This window comes from Schistocerca serialis, chromosome 8 (genome assembly GCF_023864345.2).
Source record: "Schistocerca serialis cubense isolate TAMUIC-IGC-003099 chromosome 8, iqSchSeri2.2, whole genome shotgun sequence".
NCBI lineage: Eukaryota > Metazoa > Arthropoda > Insecta > Orthoptera > Acrididae > Schistocerca > Schistocerca serialis.
In genome coordinates, this window is record NC_064645.1 from 577,779,575 (window position 1) to 577,802,519 (window position 22,945).

General features: G+C 43.8%; 2 protein-coding genes and 1 long non-coding RNA gene across 3 annotated transcripts; all 3 read left to right on the top strand.

The window, feature by feature from the left end:
• Window positions 1-2,833: 2,833 nt before the first annotated feature.
• Window positions 2,834-5,949, top strand: LOC126416501 (uncharacterized). The gene is made up of 2 exons (XR_007575470.1): window positions 2,834-3,061; window positions 5,741-5,949. It is a non-coding gene; the product is annotated as an uncharacterized LOC126416501 (long non-coding RNA).
• Window positions 5,950-17,763: 11,814 nt separating this feature from the next.
• Window positions 17,764-20,528, top strand: LOC126417131 (formin-2-like). Its single transcript, XM_050085028.1, has 2 exons — window positions 17,764-18,168; window positions 19,383-20,528. The coding sequence occupies exons 1-2, from the start codon at window positions 17,764-17,766 to the stop codon at window positions 20,526-20,528; spliced, it is 1,551 nt and encodes a 516-aa protein (XP_049940985.1).
• Window positions 20,529-21,633: 1,105 nt separating this feature from the next.
• LOC126417132 (hornerin-like) lies at window positions 21,634-22,299 on the top strand. Its single transcript, XM_050085029.1, has one exon. The coding sequence runs from the start codon at window positions 21,634-21,636 to the stop codon at window positions 22,297-22,299; it is 666 nt and encodes a 221-aa protein (XP_049940986.1).
• Window positions 22,300-22,945: the final 646 nt, after the last annotated feature.

The window sequence follows — 22,945 nt, forward strand, 5'->3', positions numbered from 1 at the left end:
GACGCGCGTGTCGGAGGCATACTGACAGATTGTCAACTTCACAAAATATTTATGTAGCTCCGATCGTATTAAACATTTTACGATTTTTCTTGTGCATCTTGTGCATCTAATGTTCTGTGTCACATAGTGTGCCATGAATTTGTCAATTTCGTTAGTTATTTAGCTGCCGCCATCAGGCCCAGAGGATCACGAGCTTCATTGCGAGATGGCCTCCAAGTCTTTTAGTCCAATGCTCTTTGCTAACATCCATCCAGTAGTATTATTTGCTCTAGATCTTTCGAACTGTAGTTCACCCACCATGTTTGGGATTTTCCAAAGGGTCTGGTAACAGTCATTTCAGCATTTAATACTATATTTGCCCACCGGCCGTCTGCAGACACTGTATTTTCAATACCGACCCTAGGTTCTTGGTGTAGATGGTAGACTCGCGCATTGTACGGACTCTTCATTCTCCGGTTTCTGCATAGACAACGGACTTGCAGATTTTACGAAGGACCTTCCTTTCAAACACCGGCGACTTGTTCAAATCTTGTTTTGTGGTGCTCTAGGCAGTTCATAACGTAGAGACTAGAGAGTAACTAGTCAGGTGAGCGTTTTGTAGAAGTTTGGTTAGTATTTGTCATCTTGTGGAAAGGTTGATAGCAATAGTTGCAGAAGAAAATACCAACGTAAATGCAGTTACCCCAGTCTCCCTGAATGTCTTATTTTATGTTATGCAGATCCGTAAAGTGTGTTTATTAAATTGTGTGGCATTATCGGTACTTAAGTTAACACTTTGGTTCTCCAGGGTATGTTCCACTATCTGCGTCCAGTTCTAAAAATGTATTCACTTCCAACTACAGTTTGTATCACATCAAGGAACTTCAGTGACAAGCAGAGCGTAGAATTTTCAAAATTTGCTTGTACAGGACGGTCAGAAAGTTTGAAAAGCTTGTAAATGTGTTGCAGAATAGGTTGTGCTGAGAAATAATTGTTAAGACAAAATTGATACGTAAAGCTTGTAAATGTGTTGCAGAATAGGTTGTGCTGAGAAATAATTGTTAAGACAAAATTGATACGTTGCGCAGTTTCCGATTTAATTTGCGTTGATGTTAGCCAATCAGGCTGTACAGCACGCAAATTACAGCGGCCTGTCAGAGATAGTGTCGCCAAAAGTGTGCTTCGTCTGCTTTCCCAAAACCGAACAAGAGAGCGATACAAAAACATGGGACGGTAGTGAGAATCTAACACGAGCCAAAGGCTAAGCAGTCTCGTGTGCTATCATTTAGGCTCTGAAAACAACCGACACTAATAAACCGCATCTGGCAAGCAGCTTGAATTTGAACACGCAGTGGTCTGGTTGACTATTTTAGTTCTAATTAACTCGGTGTGACGCATCGAATATTTTTCCATGAGAACTATTTCACAGCAGAGCCTTCCCTGCAAAACCTTTACAATCTTTTCATACACTTCTGACCCCCCTGTATTCTATATATTAGTTAGCTACAGATTTTAAGTGATTTTTTTTTGTATATATGATACTGAAACGTAGGGAATGAGGAACAAAAATAGAGCAAGGGTGTTAGCATTTATGATGTGGATGAGGGAAAGTATCGAAAGAATAAGTTGAATCTGCAGGGTGAAACATGAGGATATAGTAAGAAGTGTAGGAGAGTAGAGACAATTGCGGTGTCTAATAGCAAGAAGGAAGAGACACACGATAGGACATGTATTAAGAAAGACTATGGTCTTATAGAAACAGAAAAGTATGGACCGCCTGAAATGAAAAGCTAGCAAAGCAAAAAATTGGCAATACTGATAACAATTCATATTCTGTTCTCTCGCGGACCAGAAAACGGACATCGTTCACGAAATGAAAATACATACACTATACTGATACTCTTAACTTGGTAAGATATTTGCTTCTTGAAAACGAGTGAAATCTCACGCTTCTATAGCTCTTCGACTGTATCATTTTTAAATAAACCTCCTGCATAGCTAAACTGAACACTGAAAGCGGCAGACGACAGAAAGCGGACACAGTTGGGCTGAAATGGGTACCAAACTGTGACTGACGTAATTTTGTAGTATTTGTGGACAAAACGCCTCTGTTGTATTACAGTGTGGTCTAGCGGATTTCCAGGATTAGCCTCGTTTACGTACGTGCAGTTTAATTGACTGCAGATTGGATAGAAAACCGTTCTTATTTTTTCCAAGGGAAATCAAGAAATGCGGCAGTTTTCTTGCGGTAATTAAATCCAAACACTTTCTTTGTGCACAGTTCACAGATACGAAAGGCGAAAGTGATACGATTTTCGAGAATATTCGTTTGTAGATTTTTGCATTTTTTACGGAGACGAATTTGTCTGGGATTGAAAAATTATTTCCTTCCATTTTGGTTTTGAGTTGAATTGTTTCAATGAAGAAGGCAGTACAATCAAGAGGATTACTATGTCTGGCTGTAACAACGGTTCTTCACACTGTAAATGCACATAGAAATCGTATAGAGGTGTGGTTCGTAACGGGAGACTGCAGCAGCAATAGAATAATCTTATAAAAGTTGCGGACGGAAAGAAAATCTCGTGTTTAAATAATAAAATACTATAATCGCCAAATTTTGCAATATTTTTTTCGACAAATTATAACAAAAACTGGAATCACATAAAAACGAATTATGAGAAGCTGCTGTCCACAAACAGATTCTCTCTCTCTCACTCTGTGTGCTACAGTATGACGTCAATAGCGCAACCGCTTGGCCCACGCACCCAGTGTGCCTGCGCCAGCGAATCTTCTAGCGAAAAGCGGAAATCCATTTTTCGGTTCAATAAAGTGCTATTGTTACAAATTATTGAGCAACATTTTGGTGGTGTCGGTTGGAAAACCCAAAGAAAGTGTCACTGTTTGCTGAAAGCTAGTGATTGTACGTTAAAATAGGGAACTACTTTGTATGCGGCACGCGGAGTAGTACAGTAGCGAACTACAGTAGCGCGAGATAAAAGACTCGAACAAGGGCGTAGGCAACGGGAGTTGCGAGAAGATGGAGGACTGCGGATGTGCGGGCGCGAATTGTGCGGCGATGAAGGTAAGTGGATTCTACGATTCTATCACCCAAATCTAACCGTAGTCCGACCATCGCCAACGAGAAGTTTAAATCCGTTCCTAGGCGAATTCTTCATTTAACATTGCTTCTTGCCTTCCTTTGTTTTAGTGAGAGTTTACACGGAGGGATAAATTCTGAAGTGCATAAGAAAGTCAGATAACAGTGCGTTATAAATTTCAGAGTGCAGATTTTTACTATAAAAAGTATCAATTGCCTTAAAAGGTCATCAACATTTTTTGGGTATCGCGCAATTTTGTCAAGAGAAATTCTGTACATTGTAATTTATTCTTTTCGATCTTTAATACTCGTATTGGGAATACATCGCGACTTCCTCGCTATGTTTTATCGTCTGCAGCCGCACTCACAGATGTGAAATCGGCGGATGTAAAGACAAAAATTACGACAAGCCCTTAAAGGATTGGAGTGTATACGGAACTCCCTCGAATGGGGGCCTCCCGGCCAACAATTCCATACGATTTTTTCATTTCTTTGTGTGTGTGTGTGCGTGTGTGTGTGTGTGTGTGTGTGTGTGTGTGTGTGTGTGTGCGCGCTTTTTATACAAATGTGAGCGCAGTAACACTGGAGACTAACTTCCTCCGAAAGAGGGCGTAGTGGGTGGATATAAAATATAAAAAATACATTCATACACTGATGCTGCCGTAAAAATAGCATGCATAAACCGTACTGTACCTTCATTCACATTCGTTTTGTCTGTAGTAAATTGGAGATGATGCGTGGGGAGTGGAAGAAGCAAGCCTGCTCCCCGATATAAACTGTTGCAAGCGGAAGATCTACAGACAGATGCTGATGCAAAACCTGTTTTTGTGCTTTGTATTAAGCTCTTACGAATGGTCAGTAGCAATATCAATGTTTTGTCAGCAATGTCAATGTTTTGTCTATCTCCATGTACGCTATGCAAACCGTGAAGTATATGGCATTGTGTACTTCCCAATATACGATTTACTAGGGCTGCTTCCTATCCCATTCGTATAGGGGCTTTGGGAAGAATGATTACTGAAATACCCCTGTGGACGTTGCAATTAGTCTTAATTCTTGTGCTCTTGATTCCTATGGGAATGATATATAGGAGCTATAGTATATACCTAGATTCCTCACTTGATGCACGTTGTGAAACGGGTTTTATGGATAGTTTGTGAATATTTTCAAGCATCTACGAATTCAGGTTTTTCAACAATTTCATTGTACTCCTCCATGAATCAACCATACGTGTGACAATTTATGCTATCCTTTGCTCAGTATCCATTGTTAGTGCTGGTTCTTGTGCCTCCACCCTGTTACGAACACATGCACCACACACCCAAACTCACTTGATGAATATTTTAAGGTGGGATACTAAATTGTTTTGTAAGGAGTCTCCTTTGTAGACGTATTTTCTCAGAATTCTGCCAGTGAACAGAAATCTGCCTCATGCTTTACTTTTTAGTATGAGTGTGTTCTGTTTGAATGCCAGGAAAACCTTCAGTTTAGTAAATTTGTGCTGTTAAAGAGATACTTCACCTTCTACAGTCTGCACCAAATGGCAGCTAGTACCCCATGCATCCGCCATCTTACTTTTTTTCCGGCCATCTTGTGTACTCTTGCTTTGACGATGTTGCGTGCTCTTCTTTCTGATTTTTACCAGTATTTTCTTCCCAATTTTTCTAAGGTTTATTATTTTGCTGCACTCAATCTTCATAGCCTTAGTGTTGTTTGTTCTCAATTCAACAATTTTGTTGTCGTCTCTCATTGAAAAGTTCTGTCATTTTTGGAGTTTGTCATTTATACTGGTCCTCTAAAAGTTTTTGATTGTATTATATTTTCTTCCCACTTTATAGACATTTCCAACAACTATAACTGTTCAAGTACATCTTTCTCTCTCACCTCCCCCACCCCTCCCCCACCCTGTTCACTGCCATCAAGCTTACTGCTCGGGGTTGTTGCAATAAATATATGTGGTTTCCTTCAAACTGTTGGAATTGTGATACCGCAATGATAATTATTTCCATAGTCCTGTGTGTTTTTCATATACTTTTCAATCTTATTGGGTTTAATAATTTTTTTTACTTACAAGCTATAGTTGATTTTACTTTCATGTTTTTTTTCCATGGATTATTTGTTCACTGATATGTAATATAGTTTAGTAGTTATGCTTGATACATAGTCTAAAATTTTTGGGGATGTAAAGTTGCCTCTGTCCATCATTAAACCTGATTTTGTTTGTCAACTTTGAGTCTTTGCAGTCTGCTGCACTCAGCCTAAATTTTCAACAGTGTTACAAGTGCTACTTGGTCGTATTCCATGTGTCCACGTGGAATGAGTTTTGGGGGTATTGTGAAATAGACTAGCTCACATTTTCTTACTTTGGATAGATCTATGTTTTTTTCCCTCTTCCGGTCATATTATCCAAATTACTGTGAGCCAGACAGACAGAAATAATGATCTCACATAAGTGCATTCTGAAATTCTGGATGTTCTTGAAAACTTGAGAATGTAGGCTTTTTTATACTAAAGATATCTACCCCTCCCTACAGTATACAGAACATTCCAGTATCACTGTGTTAAGGCATTTCTGTTCTACTAAAAAAAATAACTGGAAGTGTCTTATTTAGAAAGACTTAGCATATAACAAAGAGATACAATATTCTGTGTTGTATTTTACAGTGTGGAATACTGAGATGGCAGAAGGATGGTGTTGGTTGAAGGTTCAGATGGTTTTCTCAAGTCAGGTCTGTATTAATTAGAGTAATGTAAATTAACCTTAACTTGTGATGAAACTCACTTGTTTTGTAAAAGAAAATTGATTAAAACATAGTACTAGATCATATGTAAGACAACTGTATTCGGGAAATAAACAAGAAAAATTTGATCAATCTGTTTACTTTGATTTCAATGCTGTTCATTTACTTTCCTATCCTGATCCTCCACATTGAGGCCTAATTTGCAATGTTTATTATAATATTGTCTTGTCACTTCGTCACCAGGTTTCCCTTCTAACTACATCGTGTCAGCCCTGTTACCATGATAATTCTTCAAATTTTCTGATGGCGGTACCCAGGCTTCTCAAGACTTTCGAGCTAGAACATCAGCTTTTATTCTCATTTACTTGACATCTGAGTTAAAAGGTACATATGCGAAATAAGTATCGTACACTTGTTCAAGCTAGTTTTTAGTAAAAGCTATCCATTTGTAGTGCCAGTTTTAATATATTTGTTCTATTGGATGTTCTCATGTGCAGCTTGAGCAATACATAAATTTTGCTTACATCAGATTGACAGATATGTTACAGATCTGAAATTGTGTGGTCTCACAATTTTATGTTGAGGGTGTGAAAAGGCAACCGTTATGATTTAATCACATTTATGGTGCCATATTGTACCATGAAGATGGTGGAAAATGAAGGGACTTTATTGAAATTAAAATTGTATATGGGCTAGGCCATTATGCTGCTATGATTTACTTATTAAATAATGTTCACAATGATTGTATTTTGTTCTCTTCCATTGGAATATTAACTCTTGTCGAGAAGACTATCAGTCAGCTTGTTAAGATTTTAGTCTGAATCTTGATTTATATTTTGAATCTAATAGGTTAGTTTCTGTGGATGAAAACTGTGAAGTTTAGAACTATTTCACTAAGGTACCTTCCTGTTGATATTAATGAGTGGGTGGCTGTTGTGTCAGCTATGTTTAGGATTTGATCAAAACTGGTAGTCCAGCAACCAGTAGACTACATGTCCCCAACTGAGATGGGTCTTATTTTGTCACTGCATGTATAAAACCGAGTTTAATTCTTTTTGCATGTAATAGATGTATCGTTCAAAGCAGTAGTTCAGTTTGAATAGAGATGTAGAACACATCAACTTTGAACCAATGTTAGACCATATTATGATGGTTGCCTTTAAAAATTGATTTCCATTTATATGACTGCTGCGTATCACTTGCAAATTTACTTTTGCTCAAATAAAAAAAAGCATTTTTTGAGTATTTCATTTGCAGTATCTTGGTTTTAAGGTTATCACTTGTAGACATTGGGTGAAAACTGCTTTCTTACAGCATTGTCATTAGCAGTGTTCTCATAAAGTACTGGTAGCTGTGCTTCTTGGCACAGCTGATATTTGGGCATAATATCAGTACAAGTTGTGAAAGCTCTCTGTTTTCTACCAGATAATAATACCTATTTATCTACCCCAAGGGAGAGGCAGATAGAAGCAGCATAGCTGAGGCTTAGGCTTGATACCAACACATGTGATGGAAGCTTTCTCTTTTTTTGTGCATGTTAATAATCGCCAATTACATATACTAAAGCACAGGCAGATATAATGCTGGATTGTTTTGTCTTCTATTGAAAGAGTAGTCAGTTGTCTGCACACCGTAGTAATCGCTGTTGTCATACTTTATCGGGTTGTGTGCTGTTCCTTTACAGGACTATGTGGTGTGTATAGAATTTGTACGTGAGATATTGTAGATCTATTAGTAAAGTTAGCAAAACTCTGGGTTTATGGCACAATGTTAGAGAAGCAAAGATATATTGGTTGCAGCAGACCATTGGTTGGCTTCAATATTAATTCTTAGCATGCAGTTACAAAAAGGTTCTGTATGTTAGCTGATGCAGTTTGTCACTGCTTGGTAGTATAGAGTTGGAAGGCAAGCATGATATTGCATTTAAGTGCATTTATGGGTTTGTCCTCTATGTAATGTCTTTCCACTTATGGTGATGTGTGTATTGGCAGGCTGCTAGTAGGTACTGGAAATTGCCTCTTGTTAAGTACAGCATGCATATCATTCATTACATCTCCTACACTTTTTGATTGGTTGATGTACTTTTCTTAATGGAACAATGTTGCTCCATACAATGAACTACACATATGGTTCACTTGTCGTACATCAGCTGTCATATTGTTTTTAGATTTCCGTGTTAACATTTTTTGGTTTATTAATAGTGGAGTTAACTGTTGTCAGTTAATATGAATCTTGTGCGTCAACAACTGTTTGTTTGGTGCAGTGGACTGGTGGCATATCGAGTGCTGCTATTAGCCCGTGGCTGCTTATGGAGTGCAGTCTGCCTATTGGATGTCGAATGGTCAGAATGGATACGCCAGTACATCTCTTCTGGGGATGCAGTAGTGCCTGCAGCTACCTATGAGGCGCTGTCAGTGGACAGCAGACCAGTTCGAGGGACCCACCTGAACTGTCTGTCATTCCGATTTGGGGTACAGCAAGGACAACGGAAACCCTGTGCCACACTTGGGGTTAAATCCATCCAGCAGCTGCTCTTCAAAGAGAACTTGGTGACACTGCCAACTCCTCTGCAACCAGGGCCTTTAAAATATCTTGACAGCCTATTTGCGGGATGCCTTCGCACCCATGATAACTTTTCCGTAAGGGTGCATTCAGTGTGCAGGTGCTCTGGCCTCAGTATATGTCCAGGCTGTAGATAGCCTGAGAGCCTTCTTAATGGGACATACAAGAGCCAATATGGGTGTTGTCAGATTAGCAACTATTCAGATCATGGGACTCGGATTATGCCAGAGTACCAGAGTAATTTACATTTTATGGAATGTAGTATACTGAGTACAGAGCATCAGTTCATTTGGTAATGAACCCAGCCATCATTCTGGGCAAATAACTTGTCAGAGTCACATTTTTTGTGAGAGAACTATTCTCATACTACGGTATATTGATAATTTTCACTTATGGACCGTCTGACAGCAACTGAATAAAACACAATTTTAGTGCCATACGCGTTTCGCCTTTATTTTCTGCAAGGCAAATGTAAATAAAATAGCTAACATATGTACATATTCCAGGCCACTGATGATGCCTTGCAGAAAAATAAAGGCGAAACGTGTATGGCACTAAAATTGTGTTTTATTCAGTTGCTGTCAGACGGTCCATAAGTGAAAATTATCAATATACCGTAGTATTACGTGCAACTGATGAGGACGGGACCACAAAAGTTGAAAACTATTCTCATACTTAATACTCTTTACTAAGTAAATGTAAAGTGGGCCGTACTTGATTTAAAGAAACTTGACATCACTGCAGGGATAGTTTAAATATCTATTACTGTTCTGCAGTACAGAATAGTATATTTTTATACCACTTATTCTCTACTCTTACAGTTTTTACTATTTGCCTTTAAAATATGTTCCTGGCAAGTTGTGGACACATCCATTTTAAGTGTTATTAAAGGGGCTCTTTATCATTGGGGTACAGTTAACCAATGACTGTTCAACTAGTAATGTGCTGTTGTGCAAGCAGTAGCTTTATAATGAAATCCCAGGGCAAAGGCAGCTGCCCTGCATATGGGTCACAGATGGATGGAGGCTCTTTATGTCCAGGTAGTACTGTCGACATGGCAGCGTGATGGCGATTCGTTAACCCCAGCTGCTGTTCTACGCGTGGTGCAAGATTTGCTGGGGGGACCGATAGCTGTTATTCTTGTGGGTGGCAGCAACCTGGATCGTTCAGTGCTATCAGCCCATAGACAGCACATCTCACCATCCTGGTGGCTGTTCTGTACATCTGGCACCTTCGGTTTTCCGGACAAACTTCTGCCATGTCGGTCTGCTCTCAGGGTGTAAGCAATTGAACTGCATGATGTTAGAACACTGTCAGACTATAACTATTCTACGTTCCAGTACAATATTTTTTTTGTACCTATTCTTCAACCTATCATTTTTAAAGCTCATGTTGAAAGATAAAATTTGTAATTTTTTTTGAGGTAGTTGAATGTTATTAGAAAGTCACTGATCACTATGTTCTTGAATACGCTTAAAATTAAAATTTACCCATTTTTCTATTATTGGGTACATTTAAGCTGACTACTACTTCAGTGGCGAGGCACCACTGTACCTAATATCTTTATTTACAATGCAATGTTGGGCTACCTGCAGTCCTGCTCACAGGGCACAGGCGTATCTTGTTCCTGGGACACTGAGAGGAAGAGCAACCCAACGGCAGCTGTGCTCATGCTGCAGGATTAGGTTGGTGGCCTCTTTACTAATATGGTGCTGGAGGCTGCTCAGCGTACAGCGCACCAGAGGGTAGGCACTTCTTTTTGTGATGAGTGCTTGGTTTTTGGGGAGCAAGTAAGCTAATAGGAAGCTGTATTTGTTTAAAAGCTGTTTGAAAACTGACTGTAAGATATCAGTACTTTTGGCAGATAATCTAATTTCATTTTACGCATTTAACTAGTCAATGGATTCAGTGAGATAACGTATGGTGTAACTAGTCTCTCTGTACTGACATATTTCATAACCTTTGAAAAAGTAATACATTCCAATGAGTTTTTAGATATCTAGAACTTTACATTCAGTATAATGTAGCTCTGTACCACTTTCTCTTCAATCCGTTATTCTTATTGCTTTTCTCTAAGAGTTTTCCATTTTCACAACAGAGCCATAAAACATTCATTTTATGTCCTGAGAAAGTATGACATTGAGGCAATTAAATTAGAACCATATTCATTTTTATATCATTGGCGCTCAGCTAAACATTTTGACTGTTTAAATACCGTGGCTCTGTCGCACAAGCGGTATCTTTATTTGCAATGCAATGTTCGGCTACCTGCAGTTCTGCCCTGCTGGTGGAACACGGATGGATGGAAGTTCATATGTCCAGGTTGACAGTGGCAGATCTACTCGTCATGAAAAATTGGCCTCCAGCTGCCGATCTACTCACGGTGCAAGATCATCTAGGCGGCCTCTTTGCTAACGGCGTATCTTTAACCCTATGATGGCTCATGTCTTGCTCATCAACGTCTTGGTGGCATGTCTCTTTGGGCACAGACGCTCCAGAGGCTGCTCTTCTCGTGGTGTTTGAACTTTCTGCGCGTGGGTCAGAATGAGAATGGTGACTGCTGACCAGCCGGCATCTGCACTCCGTTCTGGCTCAGGCAGCCTTGCAACGACCATGTGCAGCGGTACATGTAGGAATATATATTGTAATAGCACTTAACCCTTAGTTTATCTTTTTTACTATTATCTATAAAGCTATAAAATGTTTCAGTTTTAAAAAAGATCAATTTTTAATATAATAATAATTCCTTAGATATCTATGTCTTTGAGTGCATTAAAATTGATAATGTATTTAGACTTCTAACACTGGGATTTAGTTAAGCCAATAGATACTTCACTGCATGATGAATTATTAACCTCAGCGACCCACCTGTTCGTGATGAAGGTTGGCTAATCAGCTATCTTAATAGTTAGGTGCCACTAGCTCAATGACAAGTGTGCTCCTGTGGCAGTGTCATCACAGTGACGTCTCTTCTTTTGGGGACCACTATTCCAGTTTCTGCCCATCTTGTGTTGATTAAACTGCAAGAGGGCTTCTCAGCTTATGGATCACAACAAGGGTAGCTTTGTTTTTGCTAGGGGAGCAGTTGGGTCGATTTCGGCTTTATTGACAGTGTACTGTCCATCCTTCATTTGTACAATGCATGGTAATGGCAGCCTGGCAGTAGTCCTAGTTGTAAGGTGCTGCCCGCTGTTTGCAGCTTGCCTCAGGGAGTGAGATTTACCTCATAGCTGCTCTTCACGCGAGGCATAGTGGATTTGACAGAAGCTTGTTGGCTCAACACCTGCACTGTTCAGAGGGTGGTGATAGCAGTTCAGCTCGTCGGGTGTCACAAGCTTCTTCGTGGGATGTCGTTAGACTGGTAGTATATTGGCATGGTTGTCTGCCTAGTTGCTACTCTGTGTTTTATGAAATGCTGTCTGTGTTCCGAATACAGGTTATTATAATATTAATGTTAGTGGCTACTCACATTCCATGATTGACCCAATGTTGGATTTAAACTCTTAGGAAAGCAAGCATAGTATTTTTGTAGGAAATTTAAGAGAAAAGCTACAATATAGCATGAGCTGTTTACATATATTTTACTACATTCAAGTAAGGTTTTTTTTTTGTACCACTAATTCTTCAGTCAGGTGCTATTGCTGTGGTTTTGATACATTAAGACTATAACCGATGTATTGTCACTATAACAGATGTACTGTCACGAAAGTAGTATCATTATTTGCGTTGCAGCTTGGGCTGTTTGTAGTCCTACGTGCAGGGCTCATTTGGATGCCCTGCTCGTAGGACAAAGATGTTTAAAAATTCCTTTGTCTAGGTCATATAGTAGCAGATCTGCTCGCGGTGATTGAGAAGCCCAGTGACCTCTACGTGTGGGACAAGGTGGTCCAAGCAAGTGGAGTGCAATCAATGCATTGGCAGTTGTGCTGCAGAACTGTCATTTTGGTAGCATGTCTCATCTAGGGATGCAGCCATTCCAGAGGCTGCATTCCAGTGGCAGTAAATAGCAAGGCGACAACTCTGTTCATGGGCCGCAGAGAGGGATACTGCAGCTTTCCGTCTAGCACCTGCTCTACATCTGAGAACAGGCAGCCAGGCTCCAACCCTGATCGTGTGGTACTGTTTGCTGCTAAATGCTGTTACCGTCTTGGTTGCTGCTCTGAACCTGAGGCCTGTTGGGTTTAGTAGAAGTTCGTCGGGCCAACATCTGCTGTGCTCAGAGGGTGGCAGTGGCTACTCATTGGGCACAAGCAACTGATCTGCTCAATGTGGGATTGTGCTAATCCGGTATTGTAGCTGTATAACTGACTGCCTATTTATTGCTCTGGAATTAGATACGACTATTCGAGACTTAGTTATTTTATTTTTATTCTGTTCTCAGCTCATAGGGGCCAGTTTTGTAGCATGCTGAAATCAGAAAGCAACATTTAATGGAATGCAGTGCATGTCCTTGGTATAGAGCATCAGTCTGTTACACGTCTTCATTTTATGCAATGATCCCATCAGGTAAACACTTTATTCTCATGTTGTGAGGGACTTGTGTTGTACATCTCTTAGTAACGTGTATGCAAGCCCTATTGTAGAACTTTTAAAAAATTGTGGCTACAGTGCTTGGATAGCTTAGATACTAGTTAACTACATTATATCCCAGTACAGTGTATTTTGATAGCAAATACCCTTCAGTTGATAGTTTTTGCTATTTTCCTTTAGAACATTCTGATTTTAGACACAGCCATTTTCAATATTATTAAGTATTGTCATAATTTCTCAGATTATTATGCCACTGAGAGCATTACAATTAAAAATATGTGGGTTCTTTTATTATTTGGTGTTCAGTTAAGCCAGTAGCAGTTACACTATTGAGGCTGTTCTGCAACCAGTATTGTTTGCAATGCAATATTGGGTTACCTGTAATCCTGCTTGTGGGAGACAGGTGACTGCATACTGGATGAAATTCTTATGCTTGTGTCAATTTGGTGACAGCTAAATTCTGGTTGTATGGTTCTGTCTGCTGCATGGTAGCTTTCAGGGAATCGGATCATTGTAGCTGCTCTTAATGTGAGGCACAGTGGATATGTCAGGAGCTCATTAGAATAACATCTGCCCTGCTCAGGGGGTACATTTTGCTGCTAAGGTTGTGGGATGCCATAAGCTGATTGGCATACCCAAGAGATGCTGTGAGACTGATAGTGCATTTACATGGCTGTTTCCCTAGTATCTGCTCAGGAGTTAATGAAATTCTGTTTATTATAAATTTAGGTTATTAATCACCTTGTATGTTTAAATTTAAGGATTATTACCAATGATATTAGTGTTAGCAGTTATTCACAATTTTTGAGAGAACCGAAATTGTACCTAAACTATAAGGAAAAGCCAACATTTATCTTTTGCAGCTGAGCAAAAAGAAATTGACAACATTGTGTAGACTATTCCGATATCTTTAACTATTCTACTTGCCGATGAGATTTATTTTTACATCTCTTTTCTTCAGCCTCATCATTTTTACTGACTTCTGTAGGAATATATTTTGTGGTATTGCAGGTATTTTACATACAGTACAAGGTATTCATTCACCATATCGTTAGTGAATACAAATGAAAATTGATTCATCCATTTATTGTTGTAACTCATTCACTATGATGACCTGTTAATGAGGTAGTGTCTAGAAGCAGTATCATTATTTGCGGTGCGGTTTTGGGCTGCCTGTAATCCTACATGTAGAGCTTGTATCAGTGTCCTACTTGTAGGACACACATGTTTGGAAGTTCCTGTGTCCAGGTCGTGTGGTGGCACACCTATTTGTGGTGACATGCTGTACAAGGCCGTGTGGGTGACATCTTAGCTAATGTGGTGTGGTGCAGTGGTGTGTGGCAGCTCACTTCGGGGCCCGATCATCGATCTTGGATGCAAGGTGTGGTGGGTTTGGTAGCAGCTCAGTGGCCACCATCATCGGATCGGCTCACTCGTGGAATGGTGTCATCTAGAATTGTATTTGTGTACACGATCATAGTACCAGAGTACTTTCTGTGGTGAGTTCTCAGCTTTTGGAGCTTGGCAGGTAACCCCATTATTTTAGGCAATTATCTTGTTAATGGTGAACATCTAAACATTTTATAAGGGATCCAGTGTTGTACCTCATTTCTTAGTAAGGTGTATATATAGTAGGGTTTTTCTAAATCATGGCTACATTGCATGGATTGTGTAGATATTTTTTAAGTGTGCTACATTTCCTTATAGTTCATTTTAATGGCACTTATCCTCTGATCAATCTGAATTTTCTTAGTTTCCTAGACAGCCATTTCAAATTTTTGTTGTGATTTTGTGGATTGCTGTTTCATTGAGTGCATTAAAACTAAAAAGTATCCCATCCTCTTGTCATTTGGGTTCTATTGAGCCATGCAATGGTCTGCCTGCAGTCATGCTTGAAGGGCCCATCTGGAAGCCCAGCTCCTGGGGTAGAGATATATGGAGGTTCTTATGTCCAGGCCAACACAGCTACTCGTGTTGAGTGATCACCCTCAGTGACCAGTCTGCCTGTTGCGGAGTTTGGCTAAATAGCTACATAGCTAACTAGGTGCTGTTAGCAAAGTGGCAGTTCTTCACGTTATGCACTGTCATCACTGTGGCATCTCTCCTTGTGGCGGGCCATTCCAGAGGCTGCCCTTCCTGTTAAGTTTGAATTCCAACACAGCAGTTCTGCTTGGGGTCACAACAACCTGTGTGGAAATTCTGCTGCAGCAGCACATGGCCAGTGACTGCTCCCCTTGTAACAGCTGCCATGCTGGCGACCGCTTGACCCACGCATGTGCTGTTTGTGGGTTTGGTAGGAGCTCGTAAGGCCAACATCTGCAAAACTCAGAAGATTGTGGCTGCTCAGCTGATTCGCCACCATCAGCTAATCTGCTCACTCTTGTGAGGGTGCCATCTGGTATTTTAGCTGTCCTGCATATAACTGTGGTTGATCCATGTACTTTTTGGTGGTGAGTTGTTTGTAGCGTGTGGCAGGTAATAATGTACCCTCTGTTTTAAGCAGTGACTTCCTTCTTGGTAGATCCTATTTCGAATTTGTGAGAGTCCAAGTGTTGTACCTTATTTCAGAATTTTTATGAATTGTGACTTCATTAAGGTCTTTTTTAACTTATCCTTGAAACAGTCTGGTTTTTTGGATTTTCCTTAAAAATATTTTTTTGTTTTAGACTACTGTTTCAAAATGTATTGAAATATCTTGGAGTATGTCATTAAGTGTATAAAATTAAAAGTGTATCCATTTTGTTATTGGGGATCAGTTAGGCAATGAAAAGTTAAGATATACCTTCAGTCATGTTTGAAGGGCCCAGCACGAAGCCTAGGTCATGGGATGCAGATGTATGTAGGTTCCTATGTCCAGATCAACGTGGTGACAGCTACTTCAGGTGAATGATTAGCCTCAGTGATCGGTCTGCTGCTGGTAGAGGTTAGCTGCATAGCTAGTGGGATGCTGTTAACATAGTGCCAGTGCTTCACCGGATGCACTGTCATCGTGGTGGCATCCCGCCTGATGGGATGGTCCATTCCGGAGGCTGCCCTTCTTGTGGTGTTCGAGATCCAAGATAGCATCACTGCTCGAGTCCTGGCAACGATGGTGTGACAAGCTTGCTACAAGACCGCTCACCTCAGTGACTGTTCCGCTTGTGGAGGCTGTTGTGCTGGTGTATGCTCCACTCACGGGCAGTGCTGTGTTGGCAGCTGCTCCAGTCACTGGCACTGGTGACTGCCCGGCTTGTGAGCAGTGCCATGCTAAGAACTATGGCTTTTGGGCCGCTGTGCTGGCCACTGTGTGTCTCACGGGCACTGCTGTGCTGATTGCTCATCTCTTGGGTGACGGTGACTGCTCGGTTCACGGGCTCTTCCGTGCTGGTGACTGCTTGGTTCATGGGCTCTGCCGTGCTGGCGACTGCTCCGCTCGCGAACCCTGCTGTGCTGGCGGCTGCTCGGCTCGTGGGCACTGCCGTGCTGGCGACTGCTCGGCTCGCGGGCGCAGCCGTGCTGGCGACTGCTCGTCTTGTGGGCACTGCCGTGCTGGCGACCGCTCGGCTCGTGGGTGCTGCCGTGTAGGCGACTGCTCGGCTCGCGGGCGCAGCCGTGCTGGCGACTGCTCGTCTTGTGGGCACTGCCGTGCTGGCGACCGCTCGGCTCGTGGGTGCTGCCGTGTAGGCGACTGCTCGGCTCGCGGGCGCAGCCGTGCTGGCGACTGCTCGTCTTGTGGGCGCTGCCGTGCTGGCGACTGCTCGGCTCGCGGGTGCTGCCATGTAGGCGACTGCTCGGCTCGCGAGCGCTGCCGTGCTGGCTGCTGCTCGCCTCGGGGGTGCTGCCGTGTTGGCGACTGCTCGGCTCGCAGTTTGCGGGTTTGGTGCGGGCTTGTGAGGCCAACATTTGTACCACTCAGAAGGTGGCAGCTGCCCTGCGCTTTGGCCGTCATCAACTGATCCACTCAGTTGTGGGATGGAGCCATTTGGTATTTTAGCTGCCCTGAATACAACTATGCTAGTTATTGTGTTCTTTTTTGCTGTAAGTTGTTAGCTTGTAGAGCATGATAGCTAACACACCTTGATTGTGGGCAATAACTTCTTTAATGGTATACACCTATTGGCATTTGGTGAGAGACCATTTGTTATGCTTAATCTTTTAATGAGATGTGAATATGGTAGTGTTGTTCTAAATAGTGGCTTCAGTAATGGTTTGTTACCATTAAGGACCCCTCAATCAATCCAAATTTTTTGAATTTCCGTAAAAAATAGTTCTTATTTGAAAGAACTGTTTGTAATTTTATTTAATATGTTGGAATATTATACCATTAAGGGCATTAAGTTAAAATCATGCGTATTCTTCTATCATTGGGCGGAGGGGTTCAGTTGAGCAATGCGATGTTGGGGAACAGGCAGTCATTCATGAGGGGCACAGCATGAAGCCCAGGTTGTGGGATGCAGATGTATGTAGGTTCCTCTGTTTAGGTCGACAAGGTGACAGCTACTCATGGAGAATGGTAGGCTTCACCGAGCAGTGTGCTTCTAGTGGATGCTGACTAAGCAGCTGCATAGCCAGTTCGCTGCTGTTACCTGACACACTGTCGCTGCGGCACCATTCATGATAGGTTGGCCCATTCTGGAGACTACTCTTCTTATGATGTTCGATGTCGAAGATAGTGTCTCTGCTTGAGGATCTTGATGACTACGGGGCAGCAATTTTGCTGCAAGAGCCCTCAGGACACTGCCGTGCTGGCGACTGCGCAGATTGTGATGCGCTGCCATCCTGGACACTGCTCCGTTTGTGGGTGCTGCCGTTCTGGCCACTGCTTCGTTTACGCACCCTGCCGTGCTGGCGACTGCTCCGCTCGTGGGGCCTGACATGCCGACGACTGCTCCACTCACGGGCCCTGCCGTGCAGGCAACTGCTCCACTCCCGGGCCCTGCCGTGCTGGCGACTGCTCGGCTCGCGGGCCTTGCCGTGCTGGCGACTGCTCGGCTCGCGGGCCCTGCCGTGCTGGCGACTGCTCGGCTCGCGGGCCCTGCCGTGCTGGCGACTGCTCGGCTCGCGGGCCCTGCCGTGCTGGCGACTGCTCGGCTCGCGGTCCCTGCCGTGCTGGCAACTGCTCGGCTCGCGGGCCCTGCCGTGCTGGCGGCTGCTCAGCTCGCGGGCCCTGCCATGCTGGCGACGACTACTCCGCTCGCGGGCGCTGCCTGTCTGGCGGCTGCTCGGCTTGCTCGCACTGCCGTGCTGGCGACTGCTCGGCTCGCGGGCGCTGCCGTGTTGGCGACTGCTCCACTCACAGGCGCTGTCGTGCTGCCACATTTATTTTAGGTAGCAGTCTTGTTAATGGTTGACACCTATTCACATTGAGTAAGTGACCCAGTGTTGTTCCATACCTGATAGACATGCACGAATTTTTCTTTAAAAGTAGTTTTTTTGTTTTTTGGGAGGGCAGTTTATATTTTTATTGGAACTTAATTTTAAAATTGTACCTGTTCTTCTGTCATTCAATTAAGTTATGTGATGTTGGAATGCATGAAGTTGCTCTTGAGAGCCCAAGAATCCCAACTCATAGGTTGCAGACATATGGAGCGATAATGTGAATGTTACACTCCAGTTATTTAAAATGAGTGATAATATTTACTCACAACTTATGGGCTGTTGGCTGCTGTACCCAATGCAGGGTGTCATATTGGCATCTGCTCCGCTTCTTGGCAGCTGTATGCTGTCTTGGCCCTGTTAACGGTTCAGCTGTCCTACTTGGGTGCAAAGGGGGGAGGGTTGTGCTGTCTTGCAGGTTACTTCCCTACACACCAACACTGTCATCCAGGCAACTGCTCCTCTCCACGGGTGCACTCATGCTGTCGTCGACTCCACTCGTGATTCTTGAGTTTGGTAGGTGCTCGTCAGGCGAACATCAACTGTGTTGAGAGGCTGGACAGCTGCCCAACTTGTTGGCCATATCAACTGATCTGCTCACCCTTGGGAGCCATCTGGTATTGTAGCTGCCCTGCAAGCAGGTTAATGTCCTGCCTTTCTTACCTTGTAGAGTGTAATTTGTAACCCACTTTTATTTTAGACAATAATCTTTTCAATCAGTAACCCTCATTCTTATTGAATAATAGGTCCCAGTATTGTTGAAATTTTTTTCTATATGTATTGTAGGACTGCGTGGTTTGTTGATTTTAACAGTACAAGTTATTCAGAGTTTTTAAAATGTACCTTAAGAAATAGAATTCCTCTCTTTTTGGCAGCCAAAACATCTCTCGTAAGCATTCGTTTGAAATTTTATTGTAATGTATTGGACTACTGTGATTGAGTATATTAAAATGAAAAATTTGTCCGTTCTTATATCATTGGGGATCAGTTATGCCATTCAATATTGACTACCCAATATTGATTCAGTCGATATTGACTACTCAATATTGAATGAGTCAATATTGAGTCAGTCGTTATTGACTACTCAATACTGAGTGAGTCAATATTGAGTGGAGCAGTCAATATTGCCTGCTTCGCTCACGGGCACTGACGAACTGGCAACTGCTCCACTCGTGGGTGCTGCTGTGCTGGTGACTGCTCCGCTTGCGGGTGCTGCTGTGCTGGCGACTGCTCCGCTCGCGGGTGCTGCTGTGCTGGCGACTGCTCCGCTCGCGGGTGCTGCAGTGCTGGCGACTGCTCCGCTCGCGGGTGCTGCAGTGCTGGCGACTGCTCCGCTCGCGGGTGCTGCTGTGCTGGCGACTGCTCCGCTCGCGGGTGCCGCTGTGCTGGCGACTGCTCCGCTCGCGGGTGCTGCCGTGCTGGCGACTGCTCCGCTCGCGGGTGCTGCCGTGCTGGCGACTGCTCCGCTCGCGGGTGCTGCCGTGCTGGCGACTGCTCCGCTCGCGGGTGCTGCCGTGCTGGCGACTGCTCCGCTCGCGGGTGCTGCCGTGCTGGCGACTGCTCCGCCTGCGGGCGCCACCATGCTGCTATCTGCTCTGCCTGCGGATACCATCGCGCTGCCGGCTTCTCCTCTTTTGGAGGATGCCGCGCTGCCGACTGCTCCGCTTGCGGCTGCTCTGGTCGCGGCCTCTGCCGCACATTCAACTGATCCACTTGCGTTCACCGCCTCGGTGCCGACTGATCAGCTCGCGGACACCGCCGCGCTGCCAACTGATCAGCTCGCGGACACCGCCGCGCTGCTGACTGATCAGCTCGCGGACACCGCCGCGCTTCCGACTGATCAGCTCGCGGGCACCGCCGCACTGCCGACTGATCAGCTCGCGGGCACCGCCGCGCTGCTGACTGATCCTCTCGTAGACACCGCCGCGCTGCCGACTGATCCTCTCGTAGACACCGCCGCGCTGCTGACTGATCTGCTCGCAGACACTGCTGAACTTGCATCTACTCCCGTCACATGGCCTGTCAACAGCTCCACTGGCGGGGAGCTGTCATGCTTCTGTCTGCTCAACTTCGTGTGGTCTACTGTGCATGTCTGGTCAGCTCCTTGGGGGCCATTGTCGTCGTGTCTGCTTATCTCCACAGGAGGCTGTCTTGCTGGCATCGGCTCAGTCCGCGGTATTTTGGGTTCGGTAGGTGCTTGTCAGGCCAACAACTGCTCTGCTCAGAGAATGATGGCTGGACAACTCGGTCGCCATATCAACTGATCAGCTTGCTCTTGGAATGTTGCCGTCAGATATTGTATCTGCCCTGCAAGCAGGTTAATGACCTGGTAAGTCACTTTATTTCGGGCAGTTATCAGTTTAATGGTTAATCTCTATTCACATTTAATTAGAGACCCATTAGTGACATTATCTTTTAGTATTGTGTGATTTTTCTAGGTCTTGGCTTCATTGCGTAGTTTGTTGATTTTAATGGCACCAGTCAATTAGTCCAACAGTTTTTTAAATTTTCCTTAAAAAATAATTTTTTCAGTTGTGGGCAGTAGTTAGAAATTTTATTGTAACGATGTAGATTATTATAAAGAGCATTGAATTTAAAGAAATTAAAGATTCTTCTATCACTGGGATTAATTAAAGCCATGCAGTGTTGGGCTGCCTAATGTCATGCTTGAGGGCCCCAGATGGAATCCAAACTCATGGGATTCAGATATATGGAGCAGTTGCCCAAGTTGCCAAAAATGAATGATATATTTACCACAACATGTTTTGGGACTGCGTTATCAGATAATCAGATGGTTAAAGCTATGTCATTAGGAACTATCAAAGCTAAAAATCCAGCAACAAACAAGCCTTGTCAAACATTTAAATCTCTTCCGTGAATGTTTCTTTTTTTTTTGCATAACCTTATCATGAAGGTCAGTTACAAGCAGAGCTTTGTGAGATGGTTATGTGAGAAAATGAGATATTCAAAGAAGAGCTTTATTTGTTTGATATGGCATGTTTGCTTGTAGTGTGTTAGTTTGATGGTGTCTATGGGATAGCAATGTTAAACTCTTGATAACAGGATATATAAGCTTGAAACATATTGTGGTAAATATAACTTGTAAGATGTATGGAAGTTTCTATGTCCAGGTCAACACGGTGACACCTACTTGTGGAGAACCATTGCCCTTAGCGACCAGTCTCCTGACTGGTGGTTATCTAAGTTGCTGCATTGCTGGTTGGATGCTGTTAGCACAATGGCAGTTCTTCACCTGATCGGCTATTGTTGCTGGGGCATCCCCCTTATGGGAAGGAGTGTTCCTAAAGCTGGGCTTCTTGTGGTTTTTCGACTCCAAACCAGCAGCTCCACTCATGTGATACAGCTGTGATGGGTGGCAATCCTGCTAGGAGAGGACTCATGAATCACTGCTCCACTCCCGGCATCCACGGTACTACTGACTGCTCTACTCGGGGGAGCCATGGTGCTGTCGACCACTCCGCTCATGGGGGCTATGGTGCTGTCAACCGCTCCACTTGTGGGAGCCGTGGTGCTGTCGACGGCTCCGCTCGTGGGAGCTGTGTTACTGTCGGCCGCTCCGCTCGTGGGAGCCGTAGTGCTGTCGACTGCTCCGATCGTGGGAGCAGTGTTGCTGTCAGCCGCTCCGCTCGTGGGAGCCGTGGTGCTGTCGGCCGCTCCGCTCGTGGGAGCCGTGGTGCTGTCGGCCGCTCCGCTCGTGGGAGCCGTGGTGCTGTCGGCCGCTCCGCTCGTGGGAGCCGTGGTGCTGTCGGCCGCTCCGCTCGTGGGAGCCGTGGTGCTGTCGGCCGCTCCGCTCGTGGGAGCCGTGGTGCTGTCGGCCGCTCCGCTCGTGGGAGCCGTGGTGCTGTCGGCTGCTCCGCTCGTGGGAGCCGTAGTGCTGTCGACCGCTGCGATCGTGGGAGCCGTGGTGCTGTCGGCCGCTCCGCTCATGGGAGCCGTGGTGCTAGCAACTGCTCTGCTCGTGGGAGCTGTGACGCTATCAACTGTTCTGCCCATGGAATCCATCTTCCTGGTTGATGCTCCACTCGTGGGGGCTATCGACTGCTTCATTTGTGAGGGCTATCTTACAGGTGACTTCGCTACACACCAGTACTGTTGTCCAAGCAATGATCTTGTGGTAGTTGTCATTCTGGTTACAGTTCTACTTGTGGTGGCAGTTTGCTGGGGACTATTCTACTCATGGGTCCATTTCTGATGGTGATTGCTGCTCAAGAATACTGACAACATTGCAATGATTAACAACTTCCTTTCAGATATGGGGACCAATATTGAACTGTAGATCTTGTTGACTGCATTTTCCATAGTTGCACTACTTGATCTTTCCAAAACATAAAATGCTTCTGAGTGTTAAGATTCAACTTGATTGATGTGATCCAGAATGCTGGGTCTGACACCATATAGTGTTTTAAAAGCATAGAGTATTTTTAAAGCATACTTGTTTGAGGCCATAAGAGATTGAAAACATTAAATTTGTTGTTACCTTAGTTGTGGAACTTTGGACATCATTTTGTGTTAAGGAGTTTGAGTGTGAGGCCAGTATTGCATTCCACTCCCCTGGAAGTATGGTGCAGTTTGCAGTTCACTGTGGATTTAGGATGTGAATTTCTTGTTGTGCAATGCACTGAAGAACTTGATTGTAGGAGATTTACTCTATTGTGTACTG

Excerpts from the sequence above, each read along its gene's own strand:
- LOC126417131 (XM_050085028.1), top strand. The coding sequence starts at position 17,764 with ATGCCGACGACTGCTCCACTCACGGGCCCTGCCGTGCAGGCAACTGCT. Across the intron at positions 18,169-19,382 it reads TCGCGGGCGCTGCCGTGTTG|TCAATATTGCCTGCTTCGCT; the intron begins GCGACTGCTCCA and ends TGAGTGGAGCAG.
- LOC126417132 (XM_050085029.1), top strand. The coding sequence starts at position 21,634 with ATGGGTGGCAATCCTGCTAGGAGAGGACTCATGAATCACTGCTCCACT.